At 42.3% G+C, this 24,268-nt stretch overlaps 2 protein-coding genes across 2 annotated transcripts; both read right to left on the bottom strand.

The window, feature by feature from the left end:
- Nucleotides 1-3,159: 3,159 nt before the first annotated feature.
- LOC132867737 (G2/M phase-specific E3 ubiquitin-protein ligase-like) lies at nucleotides 3,160-6,058 on the bottom strand. Its single transcript, XM_060900751.1, has 3 exons — nucleotides 5,703-6,058; nucleotides 4,464-4,678; nucleotides 3,160-3,775 (listed from the first exon to the last, which is right to left on the bottom strand). The coding sequence occupies exons 1-3, from the start codon at nucleotides 5,825-5,827 to the stop codon at nucleotides 3,540-3,542; spliced, it is 576 nt and encodes a 191-aa protein (XP_060756734.1). The 5' UTR covers nucleotides 5,828-6,058; the 3' UTR covers nucleotides 3,160-3,539.
- LOC132868101 (uncharacterized) lies at nucleotides 5,850-10,051 on the bottom strand. The gene is made up of 7 exons (XM_060901054.1): nucleotides 9,972-10,051; nucleotides 7,802-8,020; nucleotides 7,472-7,607; nucleotides 7,102-7,373; nucleotides 6,617-6,933; nucleotides 6,348-6,512; nucleotides 5,850-5,875 (listed from the first exon to the last, which is right to left on the bottom strand). The coding sequence occupies exons 2-7, from the start codon at nucleotides 8,005-8,007 to the stop codon at nucleotides 5,850-5,852; spliced, it is 1,122 nt and encodes a 373-aa protein (XP_060757037.1). The 5' UTR covers nucleotides 8,008-8,020; nucleotides 9,972-10,051.
- Nucleotides 10,052-24,268: the final 14,217 nt, after the last annotated feature.

Genomic DNA, 24,268 nt, shown 5'->3' with positions numbered 1-24,268 from the left:
TCTCACACTCACTGACCTTCTCTAAAGCCTGGACACGCCCTTCTAGCACTGTAATCTTCTCCGTCAGAGAGCTAACTAATCTGCACTTATCACAAATAAAGCTATCACTAGTGACGGAGGAAGAATGACTAAACGTTGGAGTTGAGTCAGACACTCGGCTGAAACGAGTATCCGGTACAGATAAAGCACTTTTGCCGAGTACGAGTATTATACGAGTAATACGAGTCAATATCTGTGCTCGGACTGAATGAAAATCCTCACACAGCATCACAGCGCCCCTCCCCTACACACACCGCTCTGCTCACTCACACAGAGAACAGCTTGCTGTCTGTCACTCAGGTTCGCGGCTCTTTTCTGTTAACGTTTCGGGTTTCTTCAGCTTCAAGTTTGTTTATATTTCAGTTTGTACTTACTTATAACCAGTAGAGTTCTGGTAAACGTGGGTTCGTTCAGACGTGGTGCTTAGTAGAAAGCAACTTGCGTTGCGTCTCTGCCTGTCGGAGATTTTTTTTTCTTTTTTTAACCATCGGTTAAAAACAGCTTTTTTGACTTCACGCATTGAGTGTCTGACACTTTCTTGCTGTAATTCATGTAAAAATAAAGGTAGTAGTGGTATAAGTATTACAAATTAAGCCCCCCCCCCCCCACACACACACACACACACACTCCCTCTCTCTGCCGGTCGTCGGAGTTTGTTCTTTTTTTTTTAAACCGTCAGTTGGCTCTAACCAGTTTTATTTTACTTCATACACTGAGTGTCTGACACTTTCTAGGCAGTAGTGGTATAAATAATATTACAAATATGAGAAGCCGTTCAGGCCGAAACACACTGGAATTCTCTCCTCTCCCCACTGAAACTCTCTCTCCATACTGAAAAAAACACTTTCACCTATATATTTATGGGTGCCAAAACACACTGGAATACTAGCCTTGTCTCCTTTATTTGTCTCCACACTGTGGAATTACATAGAAGAACACAAGTGCATGGAGAGAGAGAGAGAAAGAGAGAGAGTTGCAGAGAGAGTGGAGAGTGTTTGAGGCAGACAGAGAGAGAGAGTTGCAGAGAGAGTGGATTGTGTTTGAGGCAGAGAGAGAGAGAAAGAGAGAGAGAGGTATAGGATAGAGAGAGAGAAAGGGGGGGATGGGGATGGGGGAGTGGACAAGTGGAGAGAGAGAGAGAGAGAGAGAGAGAGAGAGCAAGCGAGCGAGAGAGGGGGTAGAGAGAGAGACAGAGACACAGAAAGAAAGGGAGGGGGAGTGGAGAGTGGCTGAGCGAGAGAGAGAGAATGAAAGGGGAGAGAGAGAGATCTTCCAGTGCGACCGGAAGGCATTTCAGTGTGACTGGAAGGCATTTCAGTACGTCAGGAAATCACCATACAGGTTCATTGTACATGGAAGTACAGTCTAGGACCGACCGAAGTTTAATATAATGCACAAACTGTTAATTATACTCATTTTCATCACATGTCACATTTCACTAGTTAGTTCAAACAACGAAGATGTTATTGATATATTTTCGCGCGTTCTACACTGCCTTGAAAGAATGCAAGTAAATCCGACTGTAAGGTGTTTTCATGAACTTGAAGCCCATGCCAGAATAATACTTCACATCACAGACATTGTAGGACAACGTGATACCTTGGAGGAAAAACAGTGCACAATGTTACTACAACAATTACATCAGTGGATAATTGCTGTTCTGCAATGGTTCCATGACGAACTTCCGAGAGAAAGTGCTGCCATCGTACCCCCTACCAACAGAAGCAGAACAGGTCGCCCACGCTACGATTTGACAACAGAACAGATAGGGTTATGTTTGGGTCTTGGGCTGAACTGGCAAGGAATAGCCTCACTATTTGGCATTGGGCGATGGACTTTGTACCGCCATCGACAACGCCTGGGTGTACCACCTCTTCAATATGCTCAACTGTCTCGGGAGAATTTAATATCAAACATCAGACACGTATTGGAAACTACGCCGAATGCTGGTGAGACCTATGTACGGGGCAGTCTGCGGCACATGGGGATTCGTATCCAGCGCAGGAGAGTGCGAGAAGCTCTACAAGCAATTGACCCGGTGGGACGATGTGTACGTCACCGACAGGCCATTCGCCGCAGGACCTACTATGTCTGTGGTCCGAATGAGTTATGGTGAGCACCACTATATTTTTAAGCCTACTATTGTAATGACAGCGCTAGGCCTGTTAGTGTGCCCATATGATACCTACCCAAGAAATTTGCCCCATGCATTGAACTGATACTTTTTCCCCTTGCTATCTTTATTTGCAGGCACATTGATTCTAACCACAAATTAATTCATTGGAGATTGGTGTTCCACGGATGCGTGGATGGATATAGCTGCACCATTATATACCTAGACTGCTTAACAAATAATAGAGGTTCTAGTGTGCTGATGCTATTTGAAGAGGGGGTGCACAACTTTGAGCTTCCATCAAGAGTCCGGTGTGACCATGGAACTGAAAACTTGGAGGTTGCGCGTTTCATGCTGAACAGAAGGGGGTTCCATCAGGGAAGTGTCATTGCAGGCCGCAGCGTGCATAACCAAAGAGCAGAACGACTATGGGCTGAGTTGAATCATGTTGTGTCGTATTTTTATGTTGAACTTTTCACCTTTATGGAGAACCAAAACTACCTTGACTCATTGTCGGAGCTACACATGTTCGCACTTCACTACATTTATGTACCACGAATACAACGGGCTGCGAGGGAGTTCCATAATCAATGGAATAATCACGCTTTGTCAACTGAAAGGTACAGGACACCACTCCAGCTGTGGTTCAGTGGTATCATCAGGCATATAGGCCAGGACATCACAGGGGTCAAAGATGTCTTTGCACCTCTTGAATCCCAAGGTACCACCTACCGTGAAACACCTCCTGAACTTCGATTCAGCAGTGTCGTAGAAGTTCCAGATAATGATTTTCATGTGAATGACACTACTATGGAAGAAATCCGTCACACAATTGATCCTTTGGGGGAAGATGGAAACTATGGAATAAATCTATTTGTTACCCTTGTCAACTTCTTGGAAACTAGATAATAAAACATGAGTCTTATTAGGAATTAAAAACTGTTTTCTTTCATTTCATTTTATTGTTTAAAAAGTCAACCCTCTTGTAATAAAATGAAATGTTACATGTTGTGAATATAATGAGGTCGCAAACATCACACACATCCATGTAAAAACATGAAGCACTGCCATAAGTGCAGAAGTGCAAGAGTAAGGTGTTTAGAATTGCTGCCCCCATGTATACTAGAAAATGCCTTGACTTTAACCCTTACACTAACCAGTTTGGTAAACAAGGTTTGAAAGTTGGAACATTTCAGTAAATGTGCACACATGATGTGGTGCTTGTTGAATAAAACTGTCCCTGAGTCAAACAGAATACAAACAAAAGTGCCTCCAATGACAAGCTTTGCCAAAATTAACATCATGAACCATGAATGTATTGCATGTAATACAAATCATAAACCTGGCCAAAATACTGCCACTGCTTTTAAGAACTAGACACACCCACTTAAGCCATGCCAAACCCCTGAGTGTTTCTGATAGCAAAGTCCATTGCTTCCTTAAAAGCTTCATACTCCATGTATAGGGGCAGGCGTAAGCAATTAATGCAAGTATTTGCAATGGGATATTTGCCTCCAGTGTGCAGAAATTCTAACGAGGGCTGAGGGGAGAAACCCATTGGTGGCACCACATTGGACCCGGTTGTGAAAGTCAGAATGCTTTGCAATGTTGTTCTGTTGTCCTCTGTTAAATAATAACAATAAAAACAAGGCAACAAGATTAATGGCAGCATTCAAGAGCACAAACAATTGTGTAGAGAAAATAATTAAAAGCCCCTTATATTAACCAGCAAAAAAAATTAAAAAATAATTCACATTATGGTCAGACTAGAGAGAAACTGTGTATGAGAATGGAAGAATACAGTCTAGTATGAGAGGTCAAAGTAACAAAAATGTAATAAAAAGTTCATTACAAAGCAATCAATTACTGCCCCACTAGATGGCCTTAACCCAGTCAGGAGGATGACGGTCACAGAGTATGATTGATAGGTGAAAGTACAACTTAAAAGCAAATATTTTTCTAAAAATAAACACATTCGAATTGAATGGTGGCACATGAAATTACATGAGGTTTAAATATCTCATTCAAAATGAAAACAGGGAAATGTAGTGTATAAGCCTAATTAAAGTCCACTTATTTAATTAATTTAAAGTTTAAAGTAATTCAACTTCAAATAGAATTTAAATAAACTTAAATTAGTTTATATTTGATAACTGTTGATAGATTTAAATTTGATACTAGGTAATATGACTGACATTTTGCTTTGTAATGAACGTTTTATTTAATGCTTGTTATTTTGACCTCCCATAGTCCAGTGTCACACAATGACATATGGTACCTTTGAAACCATTAACAACCAAATTCCACTCACCTTGAGCATCCTGAAGAAAGTCCCTCCAAAATGCCACAATCCTGTTCTCAGCCATTCTCTTGTTGCTTCCGGTCTCTGACCAGTTGATTATAAACAATTCATCCAGAGTCTCAGCTGTGAGGCGAGTCGGACTGTAACAGAGCAGTGGACGGAAAGCCTCTGGGTATTGCTGGATCTTCTGGAGGACACCCAGGGTTTTCAGCCCATCTCTGAATCTAAACCCAAGATTTTGTATAGAAAAAACATTTTAATACCACAGAAGTCTCTTCGTCTTTTTTCAGTCTCAGTAAAGCACTCGTAGCTAGCAGGGCTTGAGAAGGTCCAGAAATATAAATGGCCTTACTTTCCCACAAGTTTTTCTGCAGGTTTTAAGTGAAATTGTAGACTTGGTTAAAAACCTTTTTAAGACCATTATTGGTTAAATTCAAAACCTTCACAGAGTACAAAAAATAAGGACAATCAGACCCAGAATTACTTTCAAGGCCACATTATGTCATTATGACATGAGTGTAAGAGCCATATTTGGATATTTTGTATTACGACACCTGCTGTTATCCATGAAACTGCATGTTTTGAACTGCTTAACAGTCCACCTGGCCTGGTGGCTAACTGGCACAGGTGAGCCAAGGAATTAGGAAAGACAAAGAACCATGCATTGGAAGTGCTAGTTTATTCAGGATTTTAGTCTTGAAGACCAACAGTGCAAAATTTGTCTGTATTTAAAGGGCAATTCTGACCAACTTCAACATACAGTTGTATTGCTCATGCTACCCTTGACTTGTCAGTACCCGAAGACACATCATTTTTTGTCCAGCCCTTGTCGATATCCTAGCTCACTAACTGGGGGTATGTGTTTGTTTACATATTGTTTGAAACTACTTAACATACTCCAAAGATCATTCCAAAAGTTAGTGCTGTGTTGTATAGTGTCTGTTCATGTTGCATACATTTTTGGATAATATTTGGAGTATGTTAAGAGGTTTCAAACAATATGTAAACAAACACATTCCCCCAGTTAGTGTGCTAGGATATCGGAAAGAGCTGAACCAAAAAATACCACGTCTCTTGGTACTGACAAGTCAAGGGTAGCGTGAGCAATACAACTGCATGTTGAAATTGGCCGAAACTGTCCTTTAAGGCTTTTTAAGACCTTGGATGGAAATAATCAAATTAAGACTCCGCAGACACCCTGCACCATGTGTTATTATTATACAGTATTACCATACGCAACAAAATTACTTTTCAAAGGGTGCCCGGATGCGGTGCACAATGTGAAACATGAGGATGTCTTCCAGTAATTGGTATTTTTCTGTCAACGAAGTTAACATCCTGAAACAGCCAGCGGTGGCTAAATAGTCGCCCATTGGCTCAACCGACAGCTTCAGTTCATCTACAGTCCTGGCTTGAGAGACCTGTGGAATAGCGCATAAAGAAACATTACCATCATAAGAATCACGATCCTCACAACCCTAGTACTCGGCTTCATTGTGCAGTGTGTATAATTTAATCACCCATGTGTGAGACAAAAGAAAGTGTTTATGAGAGAGAGGAGTGTACATATAAGAATCAGTGTGTGGGTATTAGTGTCACTCCTCAACACCCCTACCCTGATATTACAGTTCAATGCTAATTACCGAGATGGCAGCCCCGAGAGACCCCTCTCCCCATCACACAGACACAACCCATGCTTCCCCCCCACACACTCAGCCCACACTCTTCCCTACACGCTCAGCCCACGACATGCGCACACACACACACACACACACACACACACACACACACACACACACACACACACACACACACACACACACACACTCGCTCACTCAGTCAGTAATGCCCCCCCCCCACGCACACACACACAGACCTGTCTTAGCTTTTCACGCAGATCACCATCTGCAATGTCGTCAAGCTCTGGTTTGCACATGTCTGGTCCCTCTGCGATGCATGTGAAGAGGGTGTTGGATAGGAAACAAGGTGGTGGGCCTCCAAGCACCAAACTGAGCGCGATGGCTGTACCAGCATAAAAATATCGGTCCTCACGTACAGCTAGAGGAAGAACAGAAAGTACAGATCACTTGTAAAGTATGACTATTGTAGCAGTAGCTTAAACACTTAAATGTATCTACATTACTACATAACAGTAAACAAACCTTTGAAATCCAGAGCCAAGTGAAGGTGGCCTTCGTGTCCCTCAAACATCTCAGACCAAGACAGTGCTTCCATAAGCAGCCGAAGAAATTCTCTCCTCGGCCCCCCAAGGTCTACAGCTTCTTCACTTGTCCCCTTGTCATCGGAGAATGTCACACTCAAAGTATTACAGGGGTTGAATGTCAACCTTCTAAACCCCCGCATAGCTCCATCAAGGACACAGGAACGATTTATGTTAAACTTGCAACTGCTGTTGCTGTCAATTTTCTCCGCCAATTCCCTCAAAATTTGACTGACTGGGATATCTTCTTTAGGGTGCCTTCAAATGAGAGGAAACAACATAGTGCAAACACATTTATAGCCAGCTGTTTCTCACAGTGGAATGTAATACAATATTTCATTCATAAATAAACATTTTACAATACTTGGAATTTGTTCAGTTTAGACACAAAGGGAAAGGTTTAGATAAAGGTACTGATACACTTACGTCTGGTCTTCAAGGCTGGCTACAATAGCACTTAACAATTCACCCTCTTCCTCAGAATCTTCAATTATATTTACATATGTCCCATAGTCACTTTCTGGGCTGAGTCTAGCCTGGCCACTTGCCAGTGGTTGTTGGTGTGGTGCTTCATGATGGCTGCTGGCAGAATGCAGTGCAGTAACATTGCAGGAAGGGGTCTCTGTGACACTCGTCTCCATCACAATGTCATGTTCACTGAGGCTGTCCTCCGCCTCTGAGGTCTCAGCACTCACACACTTGAGGACAAACAATCATTTATGTAGGTTGAAAGTGTGAAGACAAACAAGATGATTATAAAAATGGAAGCAAAATGACTCGAGGACAGCATGCTTACTTCAAGTGATACAGATGGCCTCAGATATAAAGATGCCCTTTTGAAAACTTTCTGAATGAGGATTGCGTCCATTTTCTGACCGTCACACAGTGATGGAGCAACCAGCTTATTCCCGCAGGGCATAAGGATTTGCAAGCTGAAGTAGATAAAGACAGTTTCATGATGCAACATGAAAACACAGCACATAATTCATCATTGCTGTCATCTGATCAGAACATTAGGAGCCTTTTATATCAGGAGCCAAATAAGTTGAATTTCAAAAATGTATGTAAACGTGTTTAGTTTAACTGATGCCAAACGCCATGGACTCTTATCAACTACAGTCCTTACCTTACATTATCAGGAAGGCATACTTTGGACCTGAATGCCTGTCGTAGTTTGTTGATTACAGCTGTGCTGTCCCACGATTTGTCAAATTCAAATGCATTTAGAATGTATCCCTTCTGGTGTAATTTTGATTTTGTGCCGTGTCTCACAACACAGCTATGGTGTGCAGAAGGCAGCAAAATAACATCCTTGTTGAAGGTCTTGTGCATTGCCAGGGTTGTTCTTTAAAAAAATATATAGAACAGAATGTCAACATATTTCAGGCAGCATGACAAAAACGAACGTCAATAGTACCATGAGCAGCATATGCTGCGTGATTTGATTGTTAACAATGACCACGGTTACACAAATACCGTCCACATTTCTCAAATCATGAACTGAAATATATTCGAGGAGAGGCATACCTTGAAAACATTTTATCAATGATGGACGCAGCCATGCAACAGTTGGCTACATTAAGTCATGCTGTTGCATGTTTGTCTCAGCCTAGCTACTTAAATGAAAAGTATTTCAGTACAAAAGAAAACTATTTGGTCCTCAGGTAGACTTAATGCACGTACAAAAGACTGCATTTTAACGGTGCTTGGTGTTTCTGTTTAAAGATTACGCCTCAGCTCACGTACTTACGTGGAGCATATAGGCCTATAACCATAGACATATAAACATAGATGCCGCATTGAGCTGGTGGCCTGTTGCTGGGATACGTCAGAGTGTCCGCCATATTTGATGTGGCAAATCTTCCCTGTAAACCGATGCAAGTAAATGGACTGAACTTCATAAAGCCCCTTTCTACAATAATATTTAACTCGATGCCTTTTATTCACCCATTAAGACACACACGTATATATTTGGGAAACAAACAGGCATCAAAACAACACATATAACTTTTAATGTGATGGTTATAAATAGTGTGCGAAATACCAGTCAATATTCCGTGGGAGGTGTGACCTAAATTTCCTCAATATGTAGCAGGCCTGTACCGGAATCAGGCTATCGGAAACTTTTTTTTTTTTTTTTATTCCACTGCTACTATCGTAGGCTACTAACGATATCTACACATCAAGGCATGTTTTGGAGCTCAGCAGGGATCGTGTAGAATAATGTGCTGTGCTTACGCTGCTGAAGCCGTGCCGTGCTGTCTGCGCATCACTTTCATTAAATGCCGTGCAGATAGTCTATAAAATGTCTCCAAAAACAATTTTTGCAATATACAGTGCTATATGGAAAAAATTCAATTAAACCATATTACAATGGGATTGCTCCATGTGATTGCTTCACAGTCTGACATGCTTCCAATCTCTTCTATTTTTGAGTGTGCCATCACCATCTGACAGCTGGTGGTGAAATTGGTTGGGTGGGCTATGAAATAAATTATATTATATTCGTTGTTTGGAGACAGGTTTCACTGAGCGGCTATTATGCGCGAGACTTCATATTAGCCAAAAGTCAGAAAAATCTGTTCGTAAAATTATGTTATAATGACCAAATACAATGAAAAGTATTTTTCCAGTCTCACCTGTGAAAGGTAATCCCATGTGATCTCGTTTGGACGGTAAACCTGTTGGTACAGTTAAACGCAGCACATGAATGAGGCATCTTTATTCTCCACTTTGCCACATCCAATATGGCGGTGAGGATGACATATGATTCTATGCGGAAGGCGGCGTCTATGTTTATATGTCTGTGACTATAACTGTGTGTTGAAATAGCGAGATGCTGGGGAAAGCCATTCCGACTAAGGGGGGAAAAGGCTGTTGGAGTGTATGCACGTTTAACGAAATGCAGCGACTCCGACAATTAGACGACAATGTCGGACTGGCAAGATATCTGACTGACAGGGAACTCTGTTTTAGATTGCATTAGCTTTTTTGTCCGCGAGACATGAAAAACTCTCTTCATTCCGAGACACATGGGAGCACAACACTCTTCCACGCATTTACGGAATATTCCAGAGCTTGTTTTAAATTGACAACTGACCTTATTTCTCATTTCAAAACCAGGATATTCCCTGCATGTAGGATATATGTAACCGTGGTCAGTGTTAAGTGTAACATCTTCAGCATGGCTAACTCTACTGGGCAATTTTAGCTATAGCCCTGCCCTGGCGTTTGAATGCACACCCTTGCGCTCAAAAGCTGCTGAAAAATCTGTTGAATGACACAGATGTTCTTACCTTTTTTCCCCTTTCCTCTTGAATTCCAGCTGCTAAAACACCTGGCTTGGAACCTGGGAGTCTCCAAAGTTGTTGATGGCATGGATGTAGAACTAGCGCCATTTCTGTCTGGTCTAAACAAATTGCTTATCTCGGCATTAACATTGGGAGTAGAAGTAACCTGTGGCGCATTAACACTTCCAGTAGAATTAACTTGAGGCGCTGTGCTGATGGCATTTGAAATAGAGTTAATTATAGCTGGTGAACCCAAGATGTTTCGCAAAATCCCAATAGCTTCTTCCATTGTGGTGCAAGGAAATGAGGACGAACATCCCGCGCCCAAAAACTTTTTTTCGTTTTTTTTGGCAGTTTGGACCAAACATAAATCATTAACGCCACCAACTGGACGGATGTAGATCTTCAATGGCGAGTGCCAAAATCTTCTCATTATTTGGAAAAAATAAATATTTCGGTTCAGGGAGCTCCACTTAGTTCGGTTACTTTTTACCTACACAAAATTTAAACTGAAAGTCACAATTCCTTGACTCTCGGATGAAAGATTTGAAAAATTACCATACAGGCATACACATAAACACAGTGAACCTTCCGGATCCAGTTAAATGCCTTCCGGTCGCACTGAAATGCCTTCCGGTCGCACTGAAAAATCTCTCTCTCTCCCCCCCCCCTTTCTCTCTCTCTCTCTGTCTCAAACACTCTCCACTCTCTCTGCAACTCTCTCTCTCTCTCTGTAACTCTCTCTCTCTCTCTCTCTCTCTGCCTCAAACACTCTCCACTCTCTCTGCAACTCTCTCTCTTTCTCTCTCTCTCGTTGCGCATATGCGGTGCGAGTGGGTGGGTTCGGAGCGTGTGTGAGTGAGTGCTGGAAGTTTGTGGCCGCTGTGCCCCAAACTTTTTCTCTCTTTTTCTATCCTTGTATGGTGTTTTTGTGAGTTGGTGTTAATAGTTTGCTGAATTTTGTTTGTTACCTAAGGCATCTGCTTCCTTTTTGGAGGTATGGCTGCTGAGGGTAGACACAAGGAGCATTTTGGCTACCTCACAAGGAGGCATGGTATTAAGTTGGATAGTCCTTTCTCTGTCGAGAAAATCAGCTTAGCTGTCAGTGAATTCATTGGTCATGATAACATTTCATCGGCATCTCGTATGAACAGCGGAGTGGTGTTGTTCCTTTCCGAGGTTAGTTTGGTAAATGACATGGTGGAATTGGGGTTATACATTGACGAGGTGTTTATTCCTGTTTTACCTTTGGCAAGCCCTTCAAGGAAGGTAATTCTTTCTAATGTCCCCCCATTCATTGGAAACGATGTGCTTGCAGAGGCCCTATCACGTTATGGAAAATTAGTATCTCCCTTGAAAATGATACCGATAGCTACCAAATCTCCGCTTTTAAAGCATGTAGTGTCGTTCCGAAGGTTCGCCTACATTATCTTGAAAGACAGTAAAGAACTTGAGCTTTCTTTGAATATTAAGGTGGATGATTTCAATTATATGATTTACGTAACCACTAATACTATTAAATGTTTTGAATGTGGTCAGCTGGGGCACCTGGCGCGAAGCTGTCCAGAAAAGACTAGGACCAATGATGAGAATTCTACTGAGGGTATCCCCAGTAAAGAACAGTCTCAGGAAGCAGCTAACAATGATGAAACAGTCGAGGACAGTGTAGGTGAGATGCAAGGAGCAAAAAAGGCTTCCGATCAGGTTGAGACATCAGATGGTGCCCCAACAGATCCAAGCGCTGAGGCCGAAATGCCCACGGATTCACAGAGTAGCTCGGATTTGGCAGAGCAGATCTTTAATGAAGTCATTGGAGAACAACATCCTCCTACGGAAACTGAGAGTGTTTTTAAAATACCGTCAAAGAAAAGGGGTCGAGCCCACTTGGGTTCAAAAGCGAAGAAGAAAAGTCTTTCAATTGAAGTGTCGGATGCTGAGAGTGAAAGTGATTATGCGTCAGACTGCAGTGTCAGCTGTAGTGTACGCGCAAGTGGTTTCTCTCAACAGAATTATACTGTCGAAGATATTAAAAGTTTTCTGTTTAAAACGAAACATGCTAGAAATGTCAAGATTGATTTTTTTGCAGATGTTGAACAGTTCATTGCTAAGACAAAACTGTTTATGTCAAAGGGAGGATTTACTGATCAGGAGGGTTACCATTTAAAGAAGATTTTAACTAAGCTAAATGTTCATCTAGGTGACAGTGACGCTAAAAGTCAGTCGTAACTTCTTTAGCCTTTATGATTATCATGCGTACCAAGTTTAATTTTTTATACTTTCTTATGTGTGAATTTTTAATTGCTTCGTTAAATTTAAATGGAGTAAGAGACCGTAATAAGAGAGCTGTTGTTTTTGAAACCCTTAAAAAAAAGAAAATTGATATTGCTTTTGTTCAAGAAACGCACACAGATACAAGTAACTGTGCGGACTAGGCAAGTGAGTTTACTGGTGTCACAATTTTGAGTCACAACACCTCTAATAGTGGGGGTGTTGGCATTCTGTTTAGTCGTGATTTCATTCCATGTTCTTATGAAGTTGACGAAATTATTAAAGGCAGACTTTTAAAAGTAAGAGCCTTATATGATAGCAAGCCTTTTGTTTTTGTTTGTGTGTATGCACCTACCAATGGCACTGAGCGTATGCTTTTTCTTCAAACTCTAGAAAGTGTACTTAAGACCTGTGACTGCCAAGACACCTTACTTATTGGGGGAGATTTTAACTGTACTGAGAATGGTATGGATCATAATCACATAGAGGCTCACATGCCTTCTCGTAAAAAATATGTGAAATTTTAAAAGCGTACAATCTTGTAGATATTTGGAGGAACTTCCATTTAATTCAGAGGCAATACACATGGGTTCACTCTTATAATAACATGCTTTCTTTGGCAAGGCTGGACAGACTTTATGTTTTCAAGCACCAGTTCAACTTTTTTAGAAGCTGCAATATTGTTCCTGTTGGTTTTTCTGATCACTGTATGGTAACATGTAAAATATTTATAAGTACTGTAAAACCAAAGAGTGCCTACTGGCATTTAAATACCAGTTTATTGCAAGACACTCATTTCAGTGATGTTTTTAAGTTTTTTTGGGGTCAGTGTAAGACTACAAAGTATTCTTTTAAATCAATACAACAGTGGTGGGACTTTGCCAAAGTCCAAATAAAGATGTTGTGCCAACAATACAGCTTCAATGTCACGAGAGACATCTCCAATCGAATGGTAACTTTATAAAAGGAGATACTGAAACTTCAAGGGGTGTCAGATATGACAAATAATGTAACAGAGACTTTAAAAGCAAAAAGAATTTACTGGTTGAATTAATGGGGGTCAAGGCTACAGGAGCTCTGGTCAGGTCATGTTTTCAGTCGATTGAACTTATGGATGCACCCACTAAATTCTTTTTTAATTTAGAAAAGAAAAATAATCAGAAAAGGCTGATGCAAGCCTTGCGCTCAGAAGATGGCACACTCTTGTCTGAAAATGCAGACATTCGAAAGCATGCACAGTGCTTTTTCAAGGACTTATACAAGAGTGAGATCACTTATGAGCAGGTTCCTGACAATGGTTTTCTGAAGAATCTACCCCAGGTTTCCAGCACAGCCAATACAGACCTTGGAAGGGTGCTATCCCTTGAGGAATTGACTACTGCCCTCCAAAATATGGAGGGTGGTAAGGCGCTGGGGCTTGATGGGTTACCAGTTGAATTTTACAAAGCTTTCTGGCCTGAAATAGGTGCAGATTTGCTAGAGGTTCTGAGTAACAGTTTGGCCAATGGGCGGCTGCCTCACAGTTGTCGGAGAGCTGTTATAACGCTGTTGCCAAAAAAGGGGGATCTCAGTGACATTAGATCATGGAGACCTATCTCTGTCCTATGTGTTGAGTACCGGTTGCTCTCTAAAGTTCTAGCCAATAGGCTTAGCAAAGTGGTGGAAGAGGTCATTCATCCTGACCAGACCTACTGTGTGCCTGGCAGGTTAATTCACGATAACATTTGTTTTATCAGAGATATTGTTGACATTGGAAAGCGCCTGAACTTGGATTTTGGCCTTGTTTCAATTGATCAAGAAAAAGCTTTCGATAGGGTTGAACATAATTATTTATGGAATGTTCTGTCTGCTTTTGGTTTTAATCCTGGTATTATTAGTTACATAAAAGTCTTATATCGTGACATTGAAAGCATATTAAAGGTTAATGGTGACTTGTCTGCTCCTTTTAGGGTTTTCAGAGGCATCATACAAGGCTGCCCCCTGTCTGGTATATTGTATTCCCTAGCAATAGAGCCACTTTTGGTAAAGCTGAGAAACGACATAGAAGGGGTAAAGATCCAAAAGTGTACTTTTACTTTTAAATTATCAGCTTATGCTGATGATGTGGCAATACTTGTTAAGAGCCAGAGGGATGTGGATGCCATGTTGAGAGTATTTAATGATTTTAGAATGTTATCCTCTGCCAAAGTTAACTGGGGTAAGACTGTGGCTTTGTTGATGGGGAACTGGAATGATGGTTCACCCAGATTACCTGAGAATCTGGCTTGGTCCAAAGATGGGTTTAAGTATTTGGGGGTATTTATTGGGAATGACGACTTTATGCTGAAAAATTTTGAAGGTGTTATTCAAAAAGTTAAAGGCCGTCTTACTAGATGGGAATTTTTAATGAATAATTTGTCTTATAGAGGGAGAGTGCTCATAAATAACAACCTGGTAGCATCATCCCTCTGGCACCGGTTGGCATGTATACAGGGGCGTATCAAGCTTTCCAAAAGTGGGAGTGTTCTGGAATGGGGAAGCCATATCATTAGAAATCGGTTTATGGCTATATCCACGCCCGGCGTGTACACTGTGATGTACTGTCAATGACCGATATGGAACTTTTTCATACCCATGGTTCATGGATGCAAATGAAAGGGAGGACAGCAGAAAGCCTATAAATCCAGTTGACTCCAGCCAAGTTCTGCATTTCATGCAGAGATCTATCATGTTGGGTTTTGGTGTTGTTACTGCCAGGGCTATGTAATTATTCAGTAAGTGAAGGGAAAAAGTATTGAGTGATAATTCTAGGTAACAGGATACTGTTCTATAACAGAGATGTCAGTATTGCTGCCGACACTGGTATACACTGAGATAAACAAAACCAAAAATTTCACATAGCCCAAAAAGTCATACACAGTGTATAGATCATTCAATGTTTGATAAACACACGAGTCGACACAAGTCACATTAGCATAGCTAATATTGCCTCTCTCTCTCTAGACGGCTAGTATGCTACTAACATTAAGCATTTCAATCAATACTGCCTTAAATAAAACTGGTGCACCACGGATCCTCGATCTTGAAATGAGTGCAGTGGTTGAGTGATTGAGCAGTAGGCTACTCAAAGTAGTGGCACGTTTGCAAGCCTGTGGGCGCAGGGGTAATATAGTCAACTTACTTGGGTCTTCTTGAAAAAGGAGTCAATCGTCCCCTGCCTTTTCCTTTTCTGCATCCTTGTCAATATTGCACGACAAAAGAGGACAGCATTAATAGTCCTATGGAAATTAACACAATCTTTTAGGGCATGGCATCTGGGACAACTGTTTGAATGACGGCATTGCAAGCGCTTTGAGAAGGGTCTGTCTGCAGAGCCGCAGAGCCAGGCACAGTAAGCACCGCATGCGCCGTCAAACCTGGAACGGTGAATCAGGAGCGGTAAAACTGGTGTTGGCTCTGCAGCTCTGCAGACAGATACTGTATTATTGAGCGCTTTCGGCACGCTAGATTGGTCGGGTGAGAAAAACTGTTTTGAGTCCGTTGCGTGGCTGTTTTTTTCTAACATTATGGCAATAGTTTACTTCCTTGTTACACATTTTATAGTAGCTGTATAATTTTCATAATGATGTCATTTTAATCTGACAAAAGTGCGGGGGATGAAATTGTGTTTCAACAAAAGTGGGGGGGATGAAACATACGCATCCCCTGTGGGTGATACGCCCCTGCATGTATAGATCCTCCAGCTAATGTACTTGCAAAGATCCAGTCTGTGTTGGTTGACTTCTTTTGGAATGGCTTACACTGGATTCCACAGAGTGTACTGTTTTTACCAAGAGAGGAAGGTGGGGACGGGCTGGTTCATTTACAGAGCAGGACTGCTGCTTTTCGCCTACAATTTATACAGCGGCTACTAAATGGAACAGTGGACAGTTAGCTTAAGGAGGCTGGTGGAGGTTATACCTTCTTTTGGCAAGGCAGACCCGAAGGACAGCCGCGGATTCATGGCGTCGGATTTGCCATTAAGAATGACATCGTCAATCATTTCACCGAGGTTCCACAAGGCATAAATGAACGTATTATGACCTTACGTTTAACCCTGTCCAGCAGCCAGCATGTAACCATCATATGCGCATATGCACCTACCCTGGACGCTGAAGACGAGGTGAAAGAAGCATTCTATTCAACCATGGACTCAATCTTGACCAAAACTCTCAAAGAGGACAAAATCGTTCTCCTTGGAGACTTCAACGCCAGGGTAGACAGAAATAACGAGCTCTGGAGGGGCACAATCGGTAAAGACGGCGTTGGAAATTGCAACTCTAATGGCACACTGCTACCCACCTTATGCACCGAGCACCAGCTTGTTATTACCAACACCATGTTTCGTCAGAGAAACAAGTATAAAACCACCTGGCAACATCCTCGCTCGAAGCACTGGCATTTGATTGACTATGCCATAGTTTGCGCCCGAGACCTGAGCGAGGTCAGAATAACGAAGGCGATGGTTAGTGCTGACGACTGTTGGACTGACCACCGACTCATTCGAGTTGACCTTTTCTTCCAGCTAATGTGGAAGAAGCGGAACACGGCAAAGCTTGTGCGCCGAAGGCTTGATGTCGGGAGACTTAAAGACCCGGACGTATGTGATGACTTGCAAAGGTCTCTCCGTCATACCCTTACTTCTGTAGGTGGTGATGACGCTATAAAATACTGGGATGACCTCAAGAAAGCAATCATTACTAGCTGCAAAGAAACCATTGGTTACAAAACACGGAAACACCAGGATTGGTTTGACGAGAATGACGAGGTGATCACAGAAATGGTCTCTAGGAAAAGGAAGGCATTCACTGATTGGCAGAATGACCCCCTGAATAACAACAAAAGGGAAGCCTATCAGACCATTCGGGCTGAGGTCCAGCGGCAGATTCGAAAGTTAAAAAATGAGTGGTGGGCTAACGAGATCCAAAGCCTCGCAGATAAAGGCGACACCCACGGCCTTTTCAGTGCCATCAAGGCAACGTATGGCCCAACCTCATGTGGTGCAACCGCAGTTAAAGATCAAGACGGGACTCTCCTGAAGGACAGTAAGAGCATTAACCACCGCTGGATGGAGCACTTTCGGGAGCTCCTGAACCGTGATTCTTCCGTTGACAAGTCCATCTATGACGAGATCGAGCAGCTAACTGTCAATCTTGAGCTTGGTAAAGAACCCAGTCCCTCCGAAATATGAACTGCCATTGCACAGATGAAAAACAGGAAAGCTCCAGGCATCGATGGAATCCCAGTAGAAGTATTTAAGCTTGGAGGGTCTGAACTAGAGTGTTGCATCTACAAGCTTATCCTTCTTATCTGGGAAAAGGAGGTCTTAGCGCCGTACCTACGAGACGCAGATATTGTGAAAATCTTCAAGAAAGGTGACAAATCTGTGTGTGGTAACTACCGCGGTATCTCACTGCTTGCCATTGCTGGCAAAATAGTCACCCGAGTCATGGCGAATCATCTTCAACCACATGCTGAAATGTTCCTCCCAGAGACACAGTGTGGTTTCCGTGCGAATAGAGGAACAATAGATATGATCTTCACAGCTCGGCAGCTCCAAGAAAAGTACCACGAACAACATCAACCCCTGTACATGGCCTTTATTGATTTGTCCAAGGCCTTCGATTCTGTCAACTGTGAGGCCTTGTGGAGGATCCTAGCCAAGTTCGGCTGCCCTGAGAAATTTGTCAACATTCTCAAACTCTTCCATGATGGTATGTCTGCAAGAGTTCTTGACAACTGCTCCAGTAGCGACCCGTTCGAAGTGCGGACCGGTGTAAAGCAAGGCTGCGTGATTGCTCCTACACTCTTCTACATATTTATATCAGCTGTCCTTCAGTTAATGAAAGACCAGCTTCCTGATGGAGTCGCAATCACCTACCGTTTCGATGGGGGTCTTTTCAATCTAAGAAGGCTGAAAGCGAAAACCAAGACTCGCACAACTTCCGTCATTGAGCTTCAATATGCCGACGACAACTGCATTTGTGCAACCTCCAAAGAGAGTCTCCAAGCTATTCTGAATGCCTTTGGGCACGCATACCAACGGCTGGGTCTGTCTGTCAATGTGAAAAAGACCGAGATACTCTACCAACCTGCTCCCGGCCAGGTGATTGTCCTCCCCTCCTTTAAAATCAACGAGACAGTTCTGGAGAATGTAGAATCTTTTCCATACCTTGGCAGTATTCTCTCTGTCGAAGCAAACATCGATGATGAGATTCAGCATCGCCTACGAGTTGCCAGCTATGCCTTTGGACGAATGCGTGAGAGAGTATTCGAGGAGAGAGGCATACACATCGAGACTAAAGTGAAGATCTATAAGGCGGTGGTCTTACCCTCCCTCTTGTTCGGCTCCGAGTCTTGGACCACATACAGGCGTCATTTAAAGGCCCTTGAAAAGTATCACCAACGCTGCTTGCGTCGCATTCTCGGCATAAGTTGGATGGATCACCGAACCAATACAAGCGTTCTAGAGGAAGCCAACTGCTCAAGCGTAGAGGCCATGGTAGTTCAAAACCAACTCCGCTGGTCAGGGCATGTTCTTAGAATGGACAGCTCGTGCTTACCAAAGCAAATCCTCTATGGTGAGCTTAGCTCTGGAGAAAGATCAGTTGGAGGCCAAAGGAAGCGATTCAAAGACAACCTCAAGGCCAACTTGAAAGCCTGTAAGATCAACCCAGATAACTGGGAAGAACTTGCCTCTGACCGCACGAAGTGGAGGGGGCAAATACATGAGGGTGTTGCCTCCTTTGAGTCTGCCAGACGCGACCGTTGTGAGGAGAAGCGCCAAAACCGCAAGGCCCGTGAAAGGGCTCCTCCCTCAACGACCACTTCTTTCGCGTGCCCGGCCTGTCGACGGTTGTGTGCGTCCCGCATCGGCCTTGTGAGCCACCAGAGGACTCACAAATGATGACCAATGGGCAATCATACTTGCAATGCGAGGGATTCCTGATGATGATGATAGTAGCTGTATAATTTTCATAATGATGTCATTTTAATCTGACAAAAGTGCGGGGGATGAAATTGTGTTTCAACAAAAGTGGGGGGGATGAAACGTACGCATCCCCCGCGGGTGATACGCCCCTGCATGTATAGATCCTCCAGCTAATGTACTTGCAAAGATCCAGTCTGTGTTGGTTGACTTCTTTTGGAATGGCTTACACTGGATTCCACAGAGTGTACTGTTTTTTCCAAGAGAGGAAGGTGGGGACGGGCTGGTTCATTTACAGAGCAGGACTGCTGCTTTTCGCCTACAATTTATACAGCGGCTACTAAATGGAACAGTTGACAGTAGCTGCAAAGCCGTAGCTTGTGCCATGCTTCGGACTTTTGATGGGCTGGATCTAGATAAGACTTTGTTCTGGATGGATCCAAATCATTTTAACTTGAACAAGTTTCCCATTTTTTATCGCAATCTTTTGAAAGTATGGAGTCTGTTAAAGATTGGGAGGACCTTGAATTCCACATCCTTTTTTTGGTTGTTGCAAGAGCCTTTGGTTTATGGCTCCCTCCTGGATCTCACATCTGAAATATCCTTCCCTGCCCTCACAGAAGTTCTCCGTGAGGCAAAAGTCCTCACCTTGGAAAATTTAATCAAGATTGCTGGTCCATCTTTTCAGAATGTTGATCAAGTGTCTAAACGTTTACGAGTAAGGTCAACCCGAGTAGTATCACATCTTCTTGGCAAATTGAAGAATCTGTTTACAGAGGATGAAATGAGATTGTTATTTGACTTTTCCATGGGTTTTATTGCACCAAATGACTCTGATCCTGTCCCAAATGTTACGGTGTCTGCAGAGGTAGATGATACCTCAGGCACATTATTTAAGCCTGAACTTTTGTTATTTCTTGGTTCTAACCTTGCCTCTGGTAAGGCATTATATAAACTGTGTGTGATGGTTTTGAACAAAAAATATCTTGAAGAGAGTTGACACTCCTTGGCGTACAGTTTTACAAGTAACAGAGCAGGTTAAACCACAATGGAGAGCTTTTCACAAGTCACCATTACCTAAGAAGTGTGGGGATTTACAATGGAGGATTCTGTATGGGGCAGTGGCAGTTAATTCTTTTATTTCAGTTTTAAACCCAGATGTTAATCATCAGTGTCCTTTTTGTAGCATAAGGGAAACCATTTTCCATGCCTTCATGCAATGTATAAGACTGAAGCCTCTGTTTTCTCTTTTGGAAAGAATATTTGGCTGTTTTAATGAATGTTTTTCAATGGTGATTTTTATTTTTGGTTTTAAATATTGCCAGAAACGCAGGTTTAAATGTCAAGTTTTGAATTTTTTGCTTGGTCAAGCCAAGATGGCTATACAGTGGTGCTTGAAAGTTTGTGAACCCTTTAGAATTTTCTATATTTCTGCATAAATATGACCTAAAACATCATCAGATTTTCATACAAGTCCTAAAAGTAGATAAAGAGAACCCAGTTAAACAAATGAGACAAAAATATTATACTTGGTCATTTATTTATTGAGGAAAATGATCCAATATTACATATCTGTGAGTGGCAAAAGTATGTGAACCTTTGCTTTCAGTATCTGGTGTGACCCCCTTGTGCAGCAATAACTGCAACTAAACGTTTGCGGTAACTGTTGATCAGTCCTGCACACCGGCTTGGAGGAATTTTAGCCCGTTCCTCTGTACAGAACAGCTTCAACTCTGGGATGTCGGTGGGTTTCCTCACATGAACTGCTCGCTTCAGGTCCTTCCACAACATTTCCATTGGATTAAGGTCAGGACTTTGACTTGGCCATTCCAAAACATTAACTTTATTCTTCTTTAACCATTCTTTGGTAGAACGACTTGTGTGCTTAGGGTCGTTGTCTTGCTTCATGACCCACCTTCTCTTGAGATTCAGTTCATGGACAGATGTCCTGACATTTTCCTTTAGAATTCGCTCGTATAATTCAGAATTCATTGTTCCATCAATGATGGCAAGCCGTCCTGGCCCAGATGCAGCAAAACAGGCCCAAACCATGATACTACCACCACCATGTTTCACAGATGGGATAAGGTTCTTATGCTGGAATGCAGTGTTTTCCTTTCTCCAAACATAATGCTTCTCATTTAAACCAAAAAGTTCTATTTTGTTCTCATCCGTCCACAAAAATTTTCCAATAGCCTTCTGGCTTGTCCACGTGATCTTTAGCAAACTGCAGATGAGCAGCAATGTTCTTTTTGGAGAGCAGTGGCTTTCTCCTTGCAACCCTGCCATGCACACCATTGTTGTTCAGTGTTCTCCTGATGGTGGACTCACGAATATTAACATTAGCCAATGTGAGAGAGGCCTTCAGTTGCTTAGAAGTTACCCTGGGGTCCTTTGTGACCTCGCCGACTATTACATGCCTTGCTCTTGGAGTGATCTTTGTTGGTCGCCCACTCCTGGGGAGGGTAACAATGGTCTTGAATCTCCTCTATTTGTACATAATCTGTCTGACTGTGGATTGGTGAAGTCCAAACTCTTTAGAGATGGTTTTGTAACCTTTTCCAACCTGATGAGCATCAACAACGCTTTTTCTGAGGTCCTCAGAAATCTCCTTTGTTCATGCCATGATATACTTCCACAAACATGTGTTGTGAAGATCAGACTTTGATAGATCCCTGTTCTTTCAATAAAACAGGGTGCCCACTCACACCTGATTGTCATCCCATTGACTGAAAACACCTGAGTCTAATTTCACCTTCAAATTAACTGCTAATCCTAGAGGTTCACATACTTTTGCCACTCACAGATATGTAATATTGGATCATTTTCCTCAATAAATAAATGACCAAGTATAATATTTTTGTCTCATTTGTTTAACTGGGTTCTCTTTATCTACTTTTAGGACTTGTGTGAAAATCTGATGATGTTTTAGGTCATATTTATGCAGAAATATAGAAAATTCTAAAGGGTTCACAAACTTTCAAGCACCACTGTATATGTAAGCAGGAGGAACAAAGTTGAATGTGACTCAGGGTACAACATTACAATGGTGTTTAAGACTTTAGTGAAATCGAGGGTTTTAATCGATTTTCATTTTTATCGTGAGATGAAGGATCTTGGGTCTTTTGAGAAAATATGGTGTTGTAATGATGCTGTATGTTTTCTCAGGGAAGGTGCTGTTCACTTTAATAGCCTGGTAGAAGACGTGTAACTTGACAGAGTGTGTTGTCTCTGGTGGAGTTGTGAGCCTTTTATCCTGAATGTTTTAATTAAAAAAATATTATTTTACTTATTTGTCATTTGTAAATATTGTTAAATGATTCTGTACTCTTGGAATTATTTTGTAATTAAAAGAAGTCTAAAAGTCTCTCTCTGCCTCAAACACTCTCCACTCTCTCTCTCTCCACCCTCCAAGCTTATGATTGTCTTTAGGCTTGCCATCCTTCCACTTGCAAGTGGTAAGTGATATGCACTGAGATCACACACACAGCGGCTCAGTCCCGAATCACTGCTCGTGCGCTATACTCGCGCGCTCTGTGAGCTGCGCAGGGCCGGAGTGCGCACCCTCCAGAGGGCACTCGCTGTTCAGGGCGGAGTGATTTGGAGCGCAGGATGCCTGCGGAGCCGAGCGTATCCGTGTATTGGTGTTGCTGTGTGCACGCGAATCGTGTATTGGTGTTGCTGTGTGCACGCTAATCGTTTTAAAAACGTTAATCTGATGATCCGCTGATACGGTCTAATGTAAACCCCACCTTACTCACACACACACACACACACACACACACACACACACACACACACACACACACACACACACACACTCCCCCCCCCGTCTCTCTCTTACTCACACACAGAGGTGTCAAAAGTATTACCATTTATTACTCAAGTAGAAGTATAGATACTATGGTTTAGAAATACTTTTCATGAAGTAAAAGTATCAACTGAAGCTTTTTACTCAAGTAAAAGTAAAAAGTATAGACCCCTTTCAGTCACGTGACCTTCGTAAACGTGACCACCATTTTGGACATGTAGTGGACTTCAGCTCGAATTGGTTTGAATGCGAGGAAGGCGACAAACGGAGAACATACAAGAAAAAGAGCGAGATGCAGAAAACACCTTCGCTATCCAGCGACGTAGGGCATTTACAGGGCGAGCAGAGGGAGAAATAACAACAGTAACGACACATTAGCAACGCCATACAGAAATAACAGTTTATGGCACAGACCCTTTCGGTTCTCGCTCATCTAGCTGCTACAATGACTGCTTAGACTGCAACAATAATACCTAACACACATTTAAGTATCCGTCGTAAAGACGTGAAACTCGTCGAGTGACGAGTGTGTTCATTGATAAGCTAACACAATCTAAAAGTAGACATACCATCACACTGCCCTGGCGCTGTGTACAGTTTCCCTTCTACGGTTTGTGCACTCACTATTTGCCATTACTTTCTCCAACCGTTGTTACAGATTACAGGGAACGGCCTGGATTTAAGAGACAAATACATGTTCCTCTTATTTTGAACACTTATTTGTAGGCAGTGCTTAATTTGTAAAGTGGGAGGTCCCGGAGTGCAGAGGATGAGCGGCTCTGGTGTGGAAAAAAAGAGGAGAGGAGAGGAGAGGGGCGTGGCGCTGCGCTTCTGGGCATGTTTTGTAATAACACTGCAAATTAAGTTCATCTGCAGATATTTTGTGGATGTCGTTTCATGAGAGAAATCACCAACAAGACAGATATCAAAATCAGACATTAACACTAAATAAACTTGCATTTTTTTATTTAATTATTATTATTATTTATTTTTTTTGTTACATAGTCAAAAGAGGTGTTGGATCACCGGATCCAGTGTAAATAGCTGCCGGAGCCAACGCCCGAGGTTCCAGAGCGCGCTCCGGCTTGCTACCCCTCAAATTAAGCGCTGTTTGTAGGACACTGCCTCTGATCTGTCCTACAGTCTACCAACAGCAAATAACACAACGCTAGCTAATAGCTACTACAGAAGAACAAAGAGGTTACAATGGGTTATTTTAGCCTATTTGGTTACACACTCGCCGCCACAGAATGTTAACAGCAATGTAATGCCTTTTCT

This window comes from Neoarius graeffei, chromosome 19, assembly GCF_027579695.1.
Source record: "Neoarius graeffei isolate fNeoGra1 chromosome 19, fNeoGra1.pri, whole genome shotgun sequence".
NCBI classification, from domain to species: domain Eukaryota; kingdom Metazoa; phylum Chordata; class Actinopteri; order Siluriformes; family Ariidae; genus Neoarius; species Neoarius graeffei.
The sequence above is the reverse complement of the archived record's forward strand: the minus strand, read 5'-3'. Positions and strand labels throughout refer to the sequence as shown.